The sequence below is a fragment of the Python bivittatus genome, unplaced genomic scaffold (assembly GCF_059951505.1).
Source record: "Python bivittatus isolate LINGU-HERP-01145 unplaced genomic scaffold, Pbiv_v1 ctg000050_np1212, whole genome shotgun sequence".
Classification (NCBI taxonomy): Eukaryota; Metazoa; Chordata; class Lepidosauria; order Squamata; family Pythonidae; genus Python; species Python bivittatus.
The window spans coordinates 8,544,201-8,564,730 of record NW_028277033.1 but is presented as its reverse complement, the minus strand read 5'-3'; the positions used below and the strand labels follow the sequence as shown (position 1 = coordinate 8,564,730).

At 44.7% G+C, this 20,530-nt stretch overlaps 2 protein-coding genes across 2 annotated transcripts in view; one reads left to right on the top strand and one right to left on the bottom strand.

Annotated features, from left to right (window-relative positions):
• OGDHL (oxoglutarate dehydrogenase L) overlaps nucleotides 1-3,717 on the top strand; it is a 50,078-nt gene extending 46,361 nt beyond the window's left edge. Inside the window, exons 21-23 of the mRNA XM_088129453.1 lie at nucleotides 112-275; nucleotides 1,755-1,909; nucleotides 2,382-3,717. Coding sequence (XP_087985579.1) covers nucleotides 112-275; nucleotides 1,755-1,909; nucleotides 2,382-2,505 — 443 coding nt within the window. The 3' untranslated portion in view covers nucleotides 2,506-3,717. The remainder of the gene's footprint in view (nucleotides 1-111; nucleotides 276-1,754; nucleotides 1,910-2,381) is intronic.
• Nucleotides 3,718-4,487: 770 nt separating this feature from the next.
• Nucleotides 4,488-19,402, bottom strand: CUNH10orf53 (chromosome unknown C10orf53 homolog). The gene is made up of 3 exons (XM_088130211.1): nucleotides 19,309-19,402; nucleotides 5,633-5,752; nucleotides 4,488-5,359 (listed from the first exon to the last, which is right to left on the bottom strand). The coding sequence occupies exons 1-3, from the start codon at nucleotides 19,400-19,402 to the stop codon at nucleotides 5,295-5,297; spliced, it is 279 nt and encodes a 92-aa protein (XP_087986337.1). The 3' UTR covers nucleotides 4,488-5,294.
• Between the last annotated feature and the right edge of the window lie 1,128 nt (nucleotides 19,403-20,530).

Genomic DNA, 20,530 nt, shown 5'->3' with positions numbered 1-20,530 from the left:
CATATATGTGGAATCAGAAGAATGAGGGATACTATTGACCACTTTAACTTTTCTCTTGACCAAATCCATCTTTCAGGGGTTTTATAGTAAAGTGTTTTGTTTTGTTATTAGGTACCAGGTTTCAGCGTGTGATTCCAGAAGAAGGAGTTGCAGCTGAATCTCCTGAGGATGTGAATCGGGTGATTTTCTGTACTGGGAAGGTGTATTATGATCTTATTAAAGAAAGGAAAAACCAAGATCTGGAAAAAGCAGTGGCTATAATCAGATTGGAGCAGGTAAAACAAATGCCTTAGAAGCCATAGAACCCTTGTTTTAGAAACAATTTTACATTTGTGTACTAATCAGCTCCAAGCTTTGACCCCTTGGTGAGTCAGAATCCAATTTTTTTTTGCAGTAAGAATAGCAGGAAAAAAGAACAGCAGTGTTCTGTATTGAAACAAGAGCTGTTCTGATTTGGTGACTAGGATATAAGATTGTGATAATGGATGCCAAGATTAAAATCCTACCTGATGGAATCTAGTTTATTGTGAAAACTACAAATCCATCTTTCTCCCATAAAATGTTAACAATAATATTGATCATTTGCATCATTATTGTGATGCTACTTGTCACGGTGATGTTTTATTCCATTTCATTTGCAAGTTAAAAACCTGGTGTCTATAATGTGCATTTGAGTGAAAAAGTCTTTCTTCTGCTTTATTTTGGCTTCATATTAGCAAGTCGTGCATGACATACTAAAGTAACTTGTGAAAATGTATGAAAATTCTCACAACTACCTGAAAGTATTGCATGCTATAGATTTTTTAAATTAATTGAGATAGGCTTTTGATTTGATGTCATTGGGAATCCTTCTTGGTTTAAAGATAATAGTTAAAATTCTTCTGGCAAATGTCGTGCTTAGTGTTCATTAACAGAACTTTACGTTCTGTTCTCTCTATTTTGACATTTATCAGATACGCCCTTCAAATTTCATTCCGTTAAGCAGCATTGGTATTTAAAAAAAAAATGAAACCATTTGTGCAATGTCCTCTTCCTCTTAGAACAGTGAGACCTGAAATTGCTTAATTTTGAGTTTGGAATTTCATAATAGTGAATTTTAAGACGTATGTACTAGATGCAGGTAGCTGCAAATGTTTGCATTGAGGTAAAATAAAAAGCCAACAAGAAAAGCCTGTACTTCAAATATATAAGAGTAGTGAAACTACTAACTGTACTTCCACTTAGTACAGTTGAATAATCTGACACTGTGTGTGTGAAAAACTATTATTTCTCATTGGGTCAAGACACACGATAATTTCTTAACTCATTATTTGGAGTGCAAGGAGCCTTCTTCGAAAGGGATCGTCCACATGGCTGGCAGTTGTGGAAAGAGCAATCAGTTCCAATCCGTTTCTGTTTTGTACGTGTGCTTTCATAAATCTCTTTCTGTTGCATTTCTCCACTAAACTGCAAAGTTTTAAAATGAAAATCTTTACCAACATTTGTATTTTAATTTGCATGTTCATGTATGTTCTCACACTTACTATTCTAAAAGATGGAAGTTTTGAAGGATATGAAGAGTAACTGCATTCTAATCCTCACATCTCTGCAAGAAATGCAGACTGTTTGGTTTGCTTTGATACATAGATCACCTTTATCATCCCTGTTGATGTGCATGTGATACACAGTAGTGAAATGTCTTGGGAATAAGGTGTGTGACTGCAGAACGTTAAATCTTTATATTTCAGAGGGTTTTTTGTAATGTTTTTCTCTAGATCTCACCATTTCCTTTTGATTTGCTAAAAGAGGAAATTGAGAAGTATGCTAAAGCTGAGCTTGTTTGGTGTCAAGAAGAGCACAAGAACATAGGCTACTACGACTATGTCAAACCTCGTTTCCGGACCATTGTGAACCATACTCGACCTATATGGTAACGATGCTTGCATCGGGCATTAATTATTACCTGAAATCCACTTAGCACCGGGCAGTAAGCCTGGAACGTGCGATGTGCAGAGCACGTTCAGCCAGTAAGTAGCAGTTCCTCTGTGAGCTGCCTTGTGAGAGAATCAGTGGGCTCCTAGAGAATCTAAATTTCCAGGCTTAGACCACATGCGTGAATCTGCTTGGACCACCAGTCTACAGTAGAGATATGAAAGCTTTTTGGAAAATAGAGTGGTGAGGAAATCCGTGTGGACGACTGCCTGCTTCACTGTTGCTCATAAAGCTGGTTAAAAGTTGGCTGAACTATTGGTTGCCTGTGTAAGATGTGGATGCTGTAGCAGATATATATCTCCTGTATAATCAGCCATTCAGTGGAAATACAGTGTTAGTAGGTATTACTACATCTACACCTACTTCAGATATATCTCTAATTTAGATCATCTTTCCTCTTGAATCTTAAGGTATGTTGGTCGTGAACCAGCTGCTGCTCCAGCGACAGGTAACAAAAACACTCATCTTGTGTCACTCCGAAGATTTTTGGACACAGCCTTCAACCTGGAGGCATTTGAAGGAAAGACATTTTGATCTTAATCTTGTGTTCCATTTCTCCATTCTCTAGAATTTATGTATTTAGGGAAGGAAGGCCATGACCATAAAAAGGAAATAAAAGTTAGTTGAGGGCTTGAATTTTTCAGGCGAGGAGGTAGATGGCTCTTCCAAAAAATTATCAGACTAGTCTCTCCTGTATGCTGTAAATGTTAGAGGTAACTTCTGACTCTGTTAATTTGGTTTTAAGAATTACAGCACTGCTACCTCTTAGTGAAGAGACAGTGTAACCAAGTTTTGTGCTTTAAGTTTGGGAACATTCAAATTAGACTGGATCAGCATTTGGCAGCATTTTTTAGTGATCTTCCCTTCTTCGTTAACTTTCTGTATGTATAAATGGTATATAGAATCTAGTCAAAATTCTGACTTGCCTTCTGCTTAGCTACCCAGATTAATTCTTAGGGTTGCACTGAGAGAAGTACCATGCATTGACTACCTTGATCATCAGAATCAACAAAATCAACAAATTTTGCAAGCAAAAGAGATGCCAAGATAAGATAGATATATTAAAAATATAATTTTGGAGTAACTCTGACTTACCATGTTGATACTTCTTAATCTTGCAACCTAGCTTGTAATTTTCAGTGAAAAGTCTCAAAAAGCTGGCCAATATTATGTTGCCCTGGATATTGTTAAATGTAGCAGTAGTAATTGTAAGAATAATAAAATATAATGCATCAGAAATATTCCATCAGAATTTGATTACGCGCCATCAAGTCAGTGTTGACTCTTAGCAACCACATTGATTTTCTCCCAGAGAATCTGTCCCCACCTGGTTCTTCAGGTATTCCAACAGTTAATGTATGCCTTTATATGCTGTAGTTTCACTTTTGCTTAGAACTGGAATGACTGTTGCATAGAAAGCTGAAATGAGGCAAAACATTTGGAGTTTTTCTTTTTCTTTTTTTAAGAATTTCAAAGGGAATGACTGAATGCGGTTTAAATAATAATGAGTCTATATATTTCACAAGGAAGGTCATCTCAGTGGAACTTGAAATATTTTCTGTCTTCTTTTCAGTAATAAATGCTCTTGTAGCTGGGAACAGAGCAAAATTAACATAGACATAAAAATTTGAAAGCATGGCTTTCCATTTTTGTTGTTTGTGGATCATACCCTTCTGCTTTAAAAATAAATGTATCCAAGAAAAGAAAAGTAAATAATAAAATGTAAGGTCTGTTTTATTTATGGTTTTATGACAGCTTCTTCTCTATGGATTAATACTAGCATCCTTCTCACAAAATACTAACCTCTATTATTATTATTATTATTATTATTATTATTCCATCTTCTCATAGTTTGAATTGAAGTCTTTACAAGTTTAGTCCTGTGAAAATTGCTAGGCAATTAGGGAATGTCATTTAAAGAAACTTCTTTTTATTTTTATGCCAATGTGACTGCACTGAATAAACTAGAAGGTTTGCCAGATTATTCTACTTTTTTGATTCTCACTACTGCTATCTGCAGTGCCATCAGACCATTTTAAAGAAAACCTACTAATTAGTAGAAAGCATCACTTGTCTGTTTCTTATTTTTAAAAAGTTTCTTAATTCTTCATGATGCATGTGATATTCAGCATTTTGAAGGAGAAATATTGACATTTTTCAGTTGTAGACTCAAAAATCTCTTAAGCAGTATCCCAAATTTCACCTTTCTATCTAAGCAGTGTGGAAACCCATCAATCTCCTTTCTATGATCAGGCACAGATGTTTTTTACCCATCCATACAGGCACAGGAATTAATTATGATTATATTCTATGTATAAATGAATTTATGGTCCAATCCTCTGTATGGTTTGTTGGCTTTTCCTTAAAATGACCTTTCAAGTTGTGTCTCCTCACACGTTGGTGGCTGGGATACAAAGAATTGTGCCAGAAATTCTGGAAGGATGGAAAGATCAGACACGTCTCTCTAACAGTGGTTCCCTGTGCTGTAAATGACAATCTCTTGTGCCTGGGTGAAATTTCAAGCGAGAAAAGTCAAACATTGCACTAGGGTATCTTAAGACTCCTCTTTTGAGAGAGATACTGATGATCGATAGCCTCATCCCTAGCGGCATGGAAATCTGCTGGGCACTTAAAATACTTCCTGCATACAGGAAAGGAAAATCTTGTTAATAAGCTGTGCTAATTACTAATAAGGATTTATTAATAGAATTGTGCAGGATATGAATATATTGTCATTAATACAAAGCACGCCATACAGTATTGGCAAAGGCCTACTAGTAATGCAAGACATCTGTGTCAAATGCTACAGCTAATGACAGGTTAGGGTAGGAGATGAAACAAGTCATTTTACTGTCATATTCAGGAGAGACAGTTATGTTTGCAACTCAACATTATAAGTGTCCCCCCATGTAGTCAATTAGTTAACATAGTTCTAGATATGAGAAAGTGGTGACTTACTGCCTCTCAACTACTTGAAATAGGGAACAGCATGCAATAGTTTACTCTGTGTAGCAGGATTGCAGTAGAAAGATGGCTCTCATGAAGCTGTGACACACCTAAAAGCAATACAGTAGAGCTGTGATCATGTGGCCACAGCTGCCATCTTGACTTTTTTGAACCCTCCTCCCCTTTGGACACGGTGACGATTCAGGAAGATGAGGAACACTTCAAAAGATAAAGATGAGCAAAAAAAAGCAAAGGACCAAAAAGGCTCTAAATAATTAGATATAAAACATGTTCTCTGATACAGAGAAGTGATTAGTGAATTGGAGAACATACTGTTTCGGCATCAGGATGGGAAAGGAGCTTTTTTAAAAGAAACTTCAGTAGGCTTTTAACACTGCCTCTCTAGCTTCTTGGCAAAGAGGATCCAGCTTTCCATCTCCTCCTGAGAGAAAGAGAGCAAAATGGGTCATAATTAATAGAACATCAATGTATCAATCAATCAATATTTTGTTATGGTCACAGACCAGAATTACAAATAAAATGCATAAAAATGAAATAAAATGAAACATGATAATCTATTACCGTTAATGGTGGGATTATCACTGGGCAATCAAAATCTGCCTAATTTTACAATGTGTTGCATTTCTTAGCAATGAGTATATGGAGTATATGTTTGAGATACTGTACGTCCATGTTGGATGTCATTGGCACTTACCAAAATCTAAATCATTAATGTTGCACTGAAAGATGGTCTCTCCATTCACAATCAGCTGCACATCGTTCCAGTCTGGAATTTCTTCAAGAATTATTTGGTGCCCATCTTCTTTTAACACAGCTGTAGAAGAGCATAGCAGGCAGGAAACAGAGTTCATTTCTGAAGCTGTTGACATCCAGGATGAAATAGTACATGAACGGCATCACAAGATTAATAATAATAACAATAATAATCACCACCACCATAGGATCTCATTTGAGCCTTACAGCCCATTGTCTCCACCCTGTGCCAACTTTCTCCTTTAGGTCTCCCCCATTTATTTGCTTTTTCTAAGCATAAAAGACAAAACAAAAGATTGCTTCATCAGAGGGTTGTGCTGACCCTCAGAAAATCCTTGTTGCTTCCTATCTGACTTTGAGAAAAGAAAGTCTGCTCATGGTTTTTCCCATGCCAAGTTAAACAGGTACCGATAGAAGATAATATATGTAGCTCAGGGTCGAACTGTGGAGTCCTTGGTGTTCTCTGAGCTTGGTGGTTGTTTTGCAGACATTTTGTTACCCAACTAGGTAATATCTTCAGTGCTAGAAGGGAGTGGGGTTTGCTCTCTGTTATATACAGTAGCGTGCCCTGCCAGTGTTGGTGGGCGTGTGGTTTTCTCCTTGGTAGTTCCTTGATGGACTGACTCAACCATAGTTTAAACTGGGAAACAAACTGTCAGCAACTTAGACCAAGCTAAATCCAAAAACACTAGGGAATTCCTGGAAGCTTGGTGTTCAGACAAGTCAGCCATCAACAGGTACGTAGAGATAAACAAATTTACACACTATTCAAAAGAGACAATAAAAAGCTAAAAAGGAAACAAAAAGACCAGAACACCTCCTCACCAGCAATCAACACCCAGATAAACAGGGATTAACACCAGGATTAACACCAGGCATACAATCGAGCAGTAAACAACAACAGCCTAATCAAGGAACACCAAGGACTCCAAAGTTAAACAGTGTTTAACTATGTTTGTTTCTCCCACTTGTGAGTCATACATTGCAGCAAGCTATGGTTTGTGTACCTGCTTTATTTTTTTTTCTGCCAAGTAAAATAATTTTAAAAATGGGTTCACACAACAAAGACAAAACCAAACAAAGCCCGTTTTTGAAAGCAGGGACCTCAAGTGTCTCCTCTTGGAATGGACTTTTGCTCAGACATTGTCAGGAGTCAACCTGACTTTCTATCCCCAGCTAATTTAAAGGATTGTTAATTTTTACTCCAGCTGGATTTCTGCACCTCTAGCAGTTGGGCAAGTTACCGAATTTAGCAGGTGGTAAAAAAAGTTGCCAACACAATACAAATAATAAATTGCCAGATATGGTAATTTCTCTTTTATTTTTGGATGTAAGCATACAATCTTTGCTCTTTTGGGCCTGTTGAGAAATGCAGACAAAATGTTTTTTTTCTTCTTCTTAGAACTTCACAGTTGTGGGAATTTTATCTGCTGGCGTGGGTCCACTTCACGGTTGAATCAGTTCAGCATTTTTCTACAAGCCAACTGTGACCTCCCTCTGCCCCCTAGTTCTGAAGCTGAATTTTAATTTAGCTTCTTGATGAATTACAGGAAGTTTCACCAGCAAGAAGTCCAGTTAATTAGGCTCTTGAAGTTTGGGCAAATGTTTTGCTAGTCTGGAAGAGATGGCGTCAATGGCTTCTTAGTGCTTTCTGGAGAGGCTTAATGGGCTTGTGCAATTAGCAAAATGCAAAAGGTAAGCAAAAGGGGGTCTCCTCCTCCTGTGCTGCCACATCTCCTATTCTTGTGACATTTTTCTATTCTGCTTCCCCCCAAATAAAAAAAGTATAACGGACAATCTAGTGAGTGCCAATAGAGATAACACCCCATGGATTTTTCTTTTGATGACCACAAGGTCAAATTATAATTGAAGGTGAGAAAGTAGATGAATATTTTTAAAAATGCCAAAGATTACAGAGAAACAAAGACAGATTATGAATGGAGCTATAACAATAAGAGAGGCTTCTGAAGCTAAAAAAAAAAAAATTAAACTTTTCCTGGTTTAATGTGGTGCCTGGACCAGGCAGATTATCGGTTCTTATTACAAATGCTTTGAGGATGAAGTTTTACAACCCTTGCAAAACACGATGAATTTTATTTTACAAAGAGGAAAGTTGCCTGATGCTTGGAAAAATGCAAATATAGCATTAATACCTAAAGAAGGACAAGATTTGACTTTGACAAGAAATTATAGACCAATATCACTACTTAATAATGACTATAAATCGTTCACAATGATTCTAGCTGATGGACTGAAAATAATTTTGCAAGAACTTATTCAGGAAGATCAGTGTGGGTTTTTACCTAAAAGACAATTAAAAGACAATGTTAGAACTGTGCTGGATATTCTAGTATATTTTGAACAGCATAATGAAAAACAAGTTGGATTAATCTTTTTAGATTCAGAGAAAGCTTTTGACAATTTGAATTGGACTTTTTTATATAAAATTTTGGAAGATATGAATTTTGGAGAGAATTTTATAAAATGGATAAAATTGATATATACTTCATAGAAGGCACAAATAATTGTTAATGGAGATTTAACTAAACCATGTGAGATACAAAGAGGAACAAGACAGGGTTGTCCACTGTCTCCTCTTTTGTTTATTTTAGTTCTAGAAGTATTGAATAGAGATATAAGACAAGATGAGAGAATTAAGGTGTACAGATTAAAAAAGAGACTTATAAATTAAGAGCTTTTGCAGATGACCTTGTGGTGGTTTTAGAAGATTCTTTAAAAGGAATTGAAATATTGATGGGAAAATTAAAAGAATTTGGTGCATTAGCAGGCTTTAAAATCAACAAACAGAAGACAAAGATGTTGACCAAAAAAAAAAAAAAAATGAAGATACAAGATCAAATGGAATTGATGAATAAAACAGGTTTTAGGGTTGAGAACATAAAATACTTGGGTATTAATATGACAAAATATGAATTGTATTTTATTTCAAAATAATTATGTTAAGACTTGGAATAAAATTTAAAAAGATATGTTAAGATGGGAGAAAACACAATTGTCACTGTTGGGGAGAACTTCTGTGATTAAGATGAAAGTTTTGCCTAGAATGTTATTTTTATTTCAGACAATGCCTATTTTGACATTTAATGCAACAATTAAACAATGGCAGAAAGATATATCTAAATTTGTGTGGCAAGGAAAAAAAACAAGAGTTAACTATAAGGTGTTACAAGATGTAAAAGAAAGAGGAGGATTGGGTTCACCTGATTTGAAATTATTTATTTATTTATCAAATCTGGCACCGCCCATCTTGTTGAAAAGCAACAAATTATACTTTGCAGCTTGTTGTTTAGTTTGGATGAAATAATAGATGGTTATAATGTACAAATAGAACAGTGGGAGAATATGTGGTTGAAAGAGCTGAAATTTACATTATATAAATTAAAATTCTTAAAGAGTTCTTAAAATTCTTAATTTCTTAAAGAGAATTTCGGTAAAATGATTTATCTTTGGTGCATGTCACTGGAAAACTGTCTGGAATGTATAAAGGTACTTCAGATTTATGCTGGAAATGTAAGAAGGGACATTTTATCATGCTTGGTGGACATGTAAAAAAGCTAGAAAATTCTGGACTCAACTACATATACTAAATAATACAGAAGATTTAAAAAACTAATATACAATTGAAACCAGAGACTTTTCTTTTGGGACTGTTGGGTACACAGTTGGAAAAAAATCATGGAACTTTGTTTTTTGTATATGACAACTGCAGCGAGATTATATGTACGAAGGTGGAAAGATTCGACTTTATCCACAATGGAGGAATGGATGGTGAAGATGATAGAATTTGCTGAGATGGCCAGATTGACAGCTTTAATTATAGATAAGACATTGTCTAAATTTATAACGCTGATTGGAATGGACTTTTTGCATGAAACTGAAAAAAATGAAATTAGGATGTATAGATTTGATGATTAGAAAAAAAACAGATTTTAGAAAAAATGTAAGCAATGATGTAACCATAGAATAAGAGGTTAATTAACATTTATACTTATAATTGCTGTAAAAGAAAATTAGAAGTCATTTCTTTATATTTCTTTCCTTTTTCTCTCTTTTTATTTTCTACACTTTTAGCTCTGTTCTTATTTCCTTCTTTTTGTTTCTTCATTCTAAACATTAGTTCTTGTTAGTTTTTATCTTTCTCTTTAAAAATTGTAATAAAGTTGTATTTTAAGAAATTATAATTGAAGGTACAGTATATATAAGCCTATCACAATCTAATGCTATGTCCATTGGGGGGAGATGGGTGGGGACAAATTTAATAAATAAATAAAATTTGTGAACAATCTATTAGGGCTTCTGTGTGAACTAAGGACCAGCAGCAAGACAATCATCAAAAACTTTAAAAAATAGGAATTGATGTATATGCCTTAATTCAAATTGTAAACTGTCCAGAGAGTTCCAGCTAGTGGGTGGTTTAAATTTAAAAATAAATAAGGGACAGAGCAGGTGTGATGTTAATTGGAAAGCACCAGTGGACATTTCTTTTTGGATGCCAATAACAATTTTGTATTATACTTTTTAATAAAAGTATAAGTTTTTAAATGTGCATTTTAGCTATATTTATGCAGTTAGAATTAACTTGAATTTAGGCCAGAAAGTGCTTGTAAAAACAAAGCCTAAACTTTAATGCATATTCCCAATGTGTTCACCATTGGTGTAGGTTCATTAGGGAAACTTCTGTGATTTCTTTAATTAGAACATTCTCAGTTCTCCAGCGCTCGTTAGATCTGCTCGAAAGTGTGACTAGAGGTACTGTCTGAATTGCTTCGAAATCCATAGGATGATTCTTTTCTTGGTTTCCATTTAAAATACTGACTGGGATTGTAATTTAACTGGGAGTTGCTTTGGGTTCCTTTGCACTCTCAAGAGCCAGCTAGAATATATTCAAGGATAGGAGTGGGGTAGTAAATTACTTTTTGTCCCCTGCAGCTTGGAGACTTATCCTAAATGGATCAATGCATTGAACTCCGCTTGCTAAGCAATTGTTATGAATGAGGGGCTTTTCTCAACTGATTGTACGGCGTCAGGGCGGGATGTCCCTGGTAGATTCTGAATGGGAAAAGCTTCCATCTGGGGAGGGAGGCTGAAGTGTGTGTGTGAAAGAACAACTGAAACAGTGAAATGCCAGGGCATATAGGTACCTTGGGAAAATTTTAAATGGGGTAGGAGCTGGTATTCTCACTCTTATGCTCTTATATATAAAGTCAAGTATTGCAAAAATTCTATAAAATTCTCCAGCGTTCTATAAAAAAGCCAACCCTTGGCTTTACTCTCCAAAGCAAAGATCAGATAGATGTCTGTAAGGTCACTGGAGCTGGACTTCATCAGGTCCCTCATTATATTATGGTATATTTCTATGTAAATTACATCATTTTGCATCTAGAGATAGATGTTAGCACATGTAACTTTTATGCTACTGCAGAGGATCTGGCTCACTATCCTGGTCACAGAAAATGCTGTTGGCAATTCTGTCCCTAAAAATTCTCCTAAGGGCACGGATGCGTGAAAATACAGCCAACTATCGTAACAATGAACCTTGGACTGTTTGCCGATTAAGGTTTCTGTTATTACTAAGGGTCTAATTAGATAATACAGTGGGAGCTGTAATTGAATTTCCCATTTCCTTGGCAGGATAAATGAAGCTGTGTGTTGTGAGATTTGCCCCGTTCGACAGAGAAACTCTCGTGACACGTGTGGTTCACAAAGAAGGTTTACTCATGCGTAACGTAGTAGTCACAAGCAAAGCCAGGACTGGCTTGGTACAATTGCATCACTTGTTATATTCCCCCCTTCCCGCGCTTTTTCCCGCCTCGTGATCGCGTTGCAGCTGTGGACTATTGGGCCCCCCAATGTCCCCCTTGATTGTTCATGATGGCAGGGTCGGTCAGAGTCCATTGTCCTTGATTGCCAGTCCCCCTCCGGCTGGGTTGGTCCCTCCCTGCTACGTGCAGACCCGCGGGTTCTGTGCTGCGTTGCGATCTTGTTTCGCTGCCCTGCGGCCCCGTTCCTTGCTTGCTCGCGCCGTTATCAGTTCATAGTTAAAAGCTTCCGCTGTGGTTTTCCTGTTTAGCTGGCCGCAGGTGGCTCGTTAATTAGCGGCGCTTTCGGTTCCTCTTTTCCCCGCTAGCTACCGCCGGTGGATTCCGCGTGGTCTGGTTGCGAGCTTCCCTGCAGCCCCGTGCTTCCCTGAAGCCTCGTGCTGACCGAACCTGACATGCCGCCCCCCTGACGACAACTCCCCCCCCTCGGTCCTATTTCGGCTTCCTGGGGTATTTACTGTAAAAGTCCCGCACTAGGTCCGGCGCCCTTATGTGGGTTTTACTCACCCATTCGCTGTGGGACTTGGGGAAATGTTTCCATTGCACTAGGAGCTGGGTCTGCCCCTTGTGCCTCCGGGCGTCCAGTATCCGGTTGATTTCGAAATGCTGCTCCCCCCCGACCATGATGGGTGGTGGTACTCCCTCCGCCTTGTGCCAGGCGTTCCCCGGCTGGTGTAACTTTAGCAGGCTGCAATGGAACACCGGGTGGATCTTCCCGAGGCTTTTCGGGAGCGTCAGCCTGACGGTCACCGGATTGATGACCTCCGAAATGGGGAACGGCCCCACAAACCTCGGGCTGAGTTTTTTCGATGCCTGGTGCGTCTTTAGGTTTTTGGTTGACAGATACACCTGGTCCCCCACTTTCCACTTTTCCTCGGGGAGCCTCTTGCGGTCCGCGTGCTTCTTGTAGTCGGCTTTGGCTTTTTGCAATGCCGCGTGCGCCGCTCGCCGGGTCTCGTCGATTTGGGCGAACCAGGCGTCCAGGGAGTTGATCTGGGATTCCGGCTGAGGCAGCTCCGGCATGGGGACGAAATCTCTCCCGGTGGCTACTTTGAATGGAGAGAACCCGGTGCTCTTGTGGACGGCGTTGTTGTATGCCACCTCCGCGAATGGTAGTAGCTCCGCCCAATCGTCCTGTTGGTGCCCCACGTAGCAGCGCAGGTACTGTTCGAGCCCCCTGTTCAGGCGTTCCGTGGCTCCGTCCGTCTGCGGGTGCGCCGCGGAGGATAGGGCTTGTTTCGTCCCCACCCATTTCAGGAACTCCCGCCAGAACCGCGCGATGAAGTTGCCGCCCCGATCGCTGACGATACGTCGAGGTGCGCCGTGGAGTCGGTAGACATGTTGCACGAACAGTCTCGCCAGCCCCTCGGCCGTGGGGACTCGCCGGCACGCTACAAAGTGCGCTTGTTTGGAGAATAAGTCCGTGACCACCCAAATGGCGGTCTTCCCCTTACTCTCCGGGAGCTCCACTATGAAGTCCATGGCGACCTCTTGCCAAGGGCCGTCGGGTTCCGCTACCGACTGGAGTAGGCCTCTAGGTTTGCCTTTGGCTCCTTTCGCTGTTGCGCACACCGGGCAACCCCCCGAGTACGCCTCCACGTCCTTCCGGAGCGTGGGCCACCAAAACTGCCGCCGGATTAAGTGGAGTGTCTTTACGAAGCCGTAATGCCCCGCGCTCCGGCTGTCGTGGGCTCTCTCCATGACCTCCCGTCGGCAACCCTTGGGCACGTACAGCTTTCCTTCGTGCCACCACAACCCCTCTTGGCCGGTTAGCGCCTCTCGGTTCTGCTTGAGCCAAGCGTCCCGCTCCGCCGCCTCCGCGAACCCCTGCCTTACTTCAGACGCCGCGTCCCGTCGCTCCCCCTTGGTCTGGCTTCGGGTCACCGCCTTTGCAGCCAGCCTGCTGGCGGGGATGACGGAGTCCACGATCTCCTCCCGTAGGCTGGCGTGTTGGGGCATGCGAGACAGTCCATCCGCTAAGAAGTTGCGCTTCCCGGGGATGTGTTTCAGTGTGAACCTGAACCTCCCGAAGTATTGGGACCACCGTGCCTGTTTGGGGGATAGCTTACGCGGGGTCTTCAGGGCCTCGAGGTTCTTATGGTCCGTCCACACCTCGAACGGTTCAGGTTCCCCCTCCAGTAGATGCCTCCACGTGGCCAGCGCCCACTTGACCGCGTACGCCTCTTTCTCCCACACCATCCACCTCCTCTCCGTCTCGGTGAATTTGCGGGAGGCGTAGGCGCACGGGTGGATGGCCCCTCCGGGCTGGGTTGGAGCAGGACTGCTCCCGTTGCCACGTCTGATGCATCCACTTGGATTATAAACCGCCGGTCTGGGTCGGGATGGCGCAGGATCGGCTCCGCGGTGAACCGCCGTTTTAGTTCCTCAAACGCCCCCTGGCATTCTGCAGTCCACGCGAGTGCCATGCTGGGCTTGGGGGGTTTCCCAGTGCCCTTGGTTTTTAGCAGGTCGGTTAGGGGAAGGGCGATTTGGGCGAAGTTCGGGATGAACTGACGATAGAAGTTCGCAAACCCTAGGAAGCTTTGGAGTTGCCTCCGGGTTTGCGGCGCTTCCCAGCCCAGGACATCCCTTACTTTCGCCGGGTCCATCTCAATTCCCCGGCTGGATATTCGGTAGCCGAGGTAGTCTAGTTGCTCTCGATGGAACTCGCATTTCGAGAGCTTTGCGTACAGCTGTGCCTTCAGCAGTCTCTGGAGCACCGTGCGCACCAGGCTCACGTGCTCCGCCAGGGTCTCGGTGTAGATGAGGATGTCGTCCAGGTAGACCAGGACGCCCCGGTAGAGTAGGTCGTGCAGCACCTCATTTATTAGCTGCATAAATAGCCCCGGGGCCCCTTTTAATCCGAACGGCATCACGGAAAACTGGTAGCTTCCGAGCGGGGTGTTGAACGCCGTCTTCCACTCATCTTTTGCACGGATCCTAACTCTGAAATAGGCTTCGCGCAAGTCCAGTTTTGTGAACACCCTCCCCTTCGACAGATGCGACATCAAGTCCTTCATCAGGGGGAGGGGGTATTTGTACTCCGTGCTGATTGCGTTCAGCCCCCGGTAGTCTACGCACATACGGAGCGAGCCGTCCTTCTTCTCCCGGAATAACACCGGGGCCGCTAATGGTGACTTCGCGGGTTGGATGAATCCCCGCGCTAGGTTCTTGTCTATGAACTCGCGCAGGGCCCCCATCTCCCTCCTCGACAGGGAGTACATTTTCGGCTTAGGCAGGGTCGCTCCTGGCTCTAGCTCGATGGCGCAATCACTGGGCCGGTGTGGTGGGAGCTGGTCGGACTCCTTCTCCCCGAACGCTGCCGCCAGGTCTCGATACTGCCTCGGGATTCCGCCGCCCGTCGGGGGTTCCCCGGGTCCGGCCCCTCGCTTTGCGGTCGCCTCGCCAGTCGCCGCTGCCTCGCCTCGCCTCGGGATCGTGGCGGGTCTCCGGGGTCCCGGCGCTGCTGCTGCTGCTGTTGCCGCCCGGGTCTCGGGCCCCATCTGCTCTCGCCCCGTCTCCCGGTGTCCCGGACCCTCTGCTTGCCCGCCGGTGGTTGCGGCTGCCTCCGTCTCCACGGCTCGGTCCCCTCTGCTCTCGCCCCTCGCCGGTCTGTCGACCCCGAACCGCACTGCCTCCGCCGTCCAGTCGACTCGTGGGTTCCGCCGCCGCAGCCACGCCAAGCCGAGTACCACCGCGTAGTCGGCCACCGGGACCACCACGAACCTCAGTTCTTCCCGGTGACTCCCGATCGTCATCTGGACCGGCTCGGTGTAATACTGAGCTGGCCCCCCCCCTGCCAGCGTGCCATCTAACTGGCTGAATGAAATGGGCTCCCGGAGGCGCCTCAGCTGTAGCCCGAGCCCCGAGACCACCGCTGGGTGCATCAAGCAGTGGGTGCAGCCCGAGTCCAGTAGCGCCCGTAGCTGCGCCTCCCTCCGGATCTCACCCCCGGACGTGTATCCTCACCCGGAACGGTGGGCAGTCCTCGTCTCCCATTGGGTCCGCGCGCCTCGACTCCCCTGCTCGCACTGGGACGCCGTTCAGTGCGAGCGCGCCTCGTTTCCCGCCGGCTCCAAGTCCTCTCCGGAGGATGCTGTCTCCGGGGTCGACCACCCCCCGCGTCCTTTCTCGGTCACCGCCGCCACTGCCCCCTTCCGCGGTCGGTCACCGGTCCTTTTCCCGTTCGCACGCGGGGTTTGACTTCGGGCCGTGGTGGGGCGCCTTCCCGCTCCGTCGGGCACTGCGCCGCTCGGTGGCCTCTGCCTCCGCATCGGAAGCACAGATTCGGGGCTCTGGTCGCCTCTCGCCTCCCGGTGGACTGCCGTCGACCGCTCCGTCTCTCCTCGGGGTCCTCTCCCTCGGCCGGTCCCTCGTCTGGTCCCGTCGTCTTGTGCTCTGTTGGATCTGCCGCCACGCCGATTCCGCCGTTCCGGCCAGCCAGATCCAATCCTTCACTGTGGACGGGTCGTCCCGCCCCAGTGCCCGTTCCAGGATCTCTGGGTTGAGTCCCCTCTTAAAATACTTCACCTTCAGGGACTCCGGCCAGTCCGCGAGCTTCTCGGCCAACCTCCGGAACTCCAGGGCATATTCCGATACCGATTTGCCCCGCTGTCTGAACTGTAGGATGTCGTCCTCTGCCCGCTTGGCGCTCAATGTGTCCTCGAATCTGTCCCGGAGCGCCTGCATGAAGTCCGGGAAACTCCGTAGTTCCGCTGCGTTGGCATCGTACAGCCCGATCACCCAGCTGGCTGCTTGGCCATCTAGCAGCTCGGCCATGTAGGATACCCTGTCCTCGTCTCTAGCGAATAGGTGACCACCCCTCTGCATGAACCCCCTGACATGCGTCAGAAAGTGCGGCAGCTGTTCGGGGTCCCCTGAGAACTTCCCAGTGATACCTCGAAGTCTCAGGGCGTCTGCCGCCCGTTGGTCCTCCGACCGGGGCGCCGTGGGTGGTGCCGGCGGGGGTGTCGGACCGCCCCCCCCCTGTCGCTCGCCTCCTCGTTCACCGCCGGTGGCCCCACTCTCTGTAGTAGGGTCTGGAGCATCGCCTCCACGGCGTCTAGGCGTCGCTCGACTCTCTCCTCTAGTCGGGCGAATTTCTCGCTCCACTCACGGTTCCGGAACCCCGAACCCCGGGTCATCGTAACGCCTGAATCGTCTGGTCCTTGGTTCACGCCCATCGACCACCGCTCGGATGGAGTGCGCCCGGCCCTGGCCGCTGCCCCGTCGCTCCCGGGCGGCTCCGACCGCCCTTCCGCGAGCCTGGATCCCTCGCGCTCCAGCTGACCCACGGATTCCTCGTCGCTGGTCATGCCTGTATTGAGAAAGAAAACGCTCCTCGGTGGTACCGGGTAGCGCTGACGGTGAGTCCTGGCTTTATGTGAGATTTGCCCCGTTCGACAGAGAAACTCTCGTGACACGTGTGGTTCACAAAGAAGGTTTACTCATGCATAACGTAGTAGTCACAAGCAAAGCCAGGACTGGCTTGGTACAATTGCATCACTTGTTATATTCCCCCCTTCCCGCGCTTTTTCCCGCCTCGTGATCGCGTTGCAGCTGTGGACTATTGGGCCCCCCCAATGTCCCCCTTGATTGTTCATGATGGCAGGGTCGGTCAGAGTCCATTGTCCTTGATTGCCAGTCCCCCTCCGGCTGGGTTGGCCCCTCCCTGCTACGTGCAGACCCGCGGGTTCTGTGCTGCGTTGCGATCTTGTTTCGCTGCCCTGCGGCCCCGTTCCTTGCTTGCTCGCGCCGTTATCAGTTCGTAATTAAAAGCTTCCGCTGCGGTTTTCCTGTTTAGCTGGCCGCAGGTGGCTCGTTAATTAGCGGCGCTTTCGGTTCCTCTTTTCCCCGCTAGCTACCGCCGGTGGATTCCGCGTGGTCTGGTTGCGAGCTTCCCTGCAGCCCCGTGCTTCCCTGAAGCCTCGTGCTGACCGAACCTGACATGTGTTAGGAAGTAGTTGTAAGGGCCACGGAATACAGTGAGAACTACAGAAGTTCTGAGGGCCCTACAAGTGATGAGGCAGAGTTGAACTTGTTCTTGTGAACCAGCTTCCCCACCCGAACCATTCCACTTCCCAGTTGTTATTGGTTCCGTGGGAGAAAAACTAAACAGATACAAATTACATAAAAACTGTATTTCTTCTAAGAAAAGGTACAGCTTATGAGAAAAAGTGAAGTGAAGAAACTGGTGGCAAGTTTTGACTTTGGCTTTGAGTGGTTATCATGTAAAAAAGTGAACAAGATCCACAGTCATTGACAGAACAGCCAATTTGTTTTAATGTGCATCAGGAAGAAGCAGGTAGAAGGTAAAGCCTTCTGAGTCAAGTCAAAAGTGATTTCATGGACATGTCCATGTAGCTCCCTTGGCCACAACATGGAACTGTTTTTCTCTTCGATATTAACTTCTTTTGGGAAGCCCCCCCCCCCCCCCCGATTTCCCAGTCTCATCTACAGGGTGGGCATTTCCTGGTGATCTCCCTTCCATGTTCTAACTAGATTCGACCCTGCATAATTTTTTGAGATCAACCAAGGCTGAGGTAGGTTGTATTAAAAGAACTATTGCTAAAATGAACTTCTTTGTGATCCCACAGAGCTACCATTTTCCTTGCTAGCAACACTTTTTAGACAACCTACTTACCTAGGACTACCTCCAATTGAACTCAGTAATAGGACCACTTGAGCTCATGTTTGTTTGAGTATTTTCACTTAGGATGCCCAACACATTGTTTTTCACAGGTGTCTTGTGGGAGATCCAAATATATATTTGCCTATTTTTGCTTTGAAAACAACTGCCTTCTGTTCCATATTAAAAGCGTTCACAAAGGCACACCAAAAATGACATGAGAGGTGCTCAGATGGTTTTTAATTCAGGGGGAAAAATGACTTTCTCCTTCTCACAGACAGCAAAAGAGTTGCCAGCTATTCTGAACTGTTCATCATCTTACCAGTAGAATGGAGAGCAGAAGACAGTATAAAGTCCCCCCAAAAAGTAAAGGAAAACCTCTACAGCAACAACAGAACCTCTACCACAGTTGTTTTTCATCAGGAGGGGAAAGAATTCTGTACATATTCCTTTCTTAATTTATTCTTTTTAATACTTTGTTCAGCTTAGGGGAAAGAATTTCTCTCAATAGGCAAGATTTTGATGGCAGAAGCAAGCAAGCAAAGAAATAGAAGTCCTTTAACGGTAATTTTAGAAGGAGATTTTCATCCAGTTATTACAAACAGGGATTGACATGGATAACCAATGCCAGAATAGTGTAGAAGCCAAGAAGTCCTCCTGGGAATTAACCCATAAATTGACCACTTTCGGAAGTCCATTGGAAGGGGGGATTTGTTAGTTGGATGGCTCATTCATCCCAGGCCGGCCAATGTGTGAAAGGTGCCCAGCTTAGCCTCCACGGCTTTTGAAGGACCACAGGCCATCTGTGGAGGGACAGAGCTGAGAACTGTCATCCCATTTGTTATTTTGGGGGGTGGATGAAGGCTGGAGTTCCAAAAGTACCCCAAACCCCACCAAGGGGTAAAAATTATGCAACTCAAATCCAGCTGTTTTGCTAAATTTCAGCAGTTGAGCTCAGAATGATGATGGGGGTCTGTGGATGGAGGGGGGGCCTGGAGGCCACACTTGACCTGCCTGTGCCACCCACAAAGATAGCTGCCATTCAGGTTGGGAGGGTGGCCTCCAGAACTCTTCCCTTTGGGCACAGATCCCTGATTCCACTTCTCCCAATCTTTTTCTCTCAGCAAGGAGCACGCGGGTGTCACTCACCTTGCAAGCCCTCCAGGCGAAAGGTCCTGTGTTCCACCACCCCACAGCTTCGATAGGGACCATATCTGAGGGTCACCAGGGCATTCTTTGGCATCGCTGGGCCAGCTGTAAGAAGACTCCTGAGGAATGAGGAGACAAGCTGAGGGTGGGGCTAAAACACATTCTTATCTGCTGCCTAGAAGCTCTTGTGTTCTTGACATCATCCACAGTAGCCATGGCAAAGCTTGTGGTTTCCTTAGGGATGTGGAGTCACAAAGGAAAAACATTGGCATTCGACTCTATGGCACTTAATTTGCAGAGAGAGAGAGGGATGGAAGAGGGAGAGGTGGTGGAGGAAGAAGAGAAAGAAAGCAAAGTACAGAACTCCAAACTTGCAAATCGGTGGTATTTTGATGACTGGGTGAAGGTATGTAGACTTTTGTCATGCACTCAGACTAAAGGTGTTTTCCTAATGCTGTGGGCACTGAAAACACTTCAGTTGGATTCACAATGCATTCACTGGGCTTTTAGGTTAGGGTCTGGTGTGAATCCAGCCATTCTGTTCTCTGAACTATAGCTCAGCATTGCAGTGAACCAAAATAAGGTGGAATCTTTTCCATGAAGATTAATAGGACTGAACTGAACTCTACAGATTTCATCTGGGGATGTTATTGTTTCTCTCCAAATACAAGAGGACTCTCTTTGGTCCCTTAAGGCATATGTTAATATTGGCTTCCAAGACTGATAAAGTTAGGCAACTATCCCAAGGGTTGGGGCCACCATTCTCTCCCCAGACCAGCTACAGGGCCACAGCTGACATCACAGGAAGAGGTGAGTTTTTTGGGGGGGGCATTTTCTTTGGCATTCTACTCCAGAATTGTGAGCAGGACATCTCCTGGAATAACTTATGCACAAAATAACTTGTGTCGCCTAGCCCCCTCCCCAGTGGCCCCAAATCAAAAATGAAATTTGGTGACAAAATGACCGCATTTGAGGGATTGACAGAAGCCTTTAAGGGTGAAAAGGGAAGTGTTGGTCTTGCAGAGTCTTTTTGCTTTCATTCCCACTCTTACTTTTGGGGAGAGGGGACCCAACTCATAAAAAATCAGTCATTTTGTTGTTAAACTCTGGCAATGTAATATTAGCCAATGGGGAGGAATGAATGGGGTACTTGGGGAGCCGGTATGCAGGTCATGGATTGGCACCCTTGCTGGAAGTGAATGATTGATAATATGCCATCAGG

What these genes read in the sequence shown, in the direction of transcription:
- CUNH10orf53 (XM_088130211.1), bottom strand. Translation starts at nt 19,402, where the DNA reads ATGCCAAAGAATGCCCTGGTGACCCTCAGATATGGTCCCTATCGAAGC. An exon ending in TCGCCTGGAGGGCTTGCAAG is followed by an intron (nt 5,753 to 19,308) that starts GTGAGTGACACC and finishes GCTCTTCTACAG; the next exon opens with CTGTGTTAAAAGAAGATGGG. An exon ending in CATTAATGATTTAGATTTTG is followed by an intron (nt 5,360 to 5,632) that starts GTAAGTGCCAAT and finishes TCTTTCTCTCAG; the next exon opens with GAGGAGATGGAAAGCTGGAT.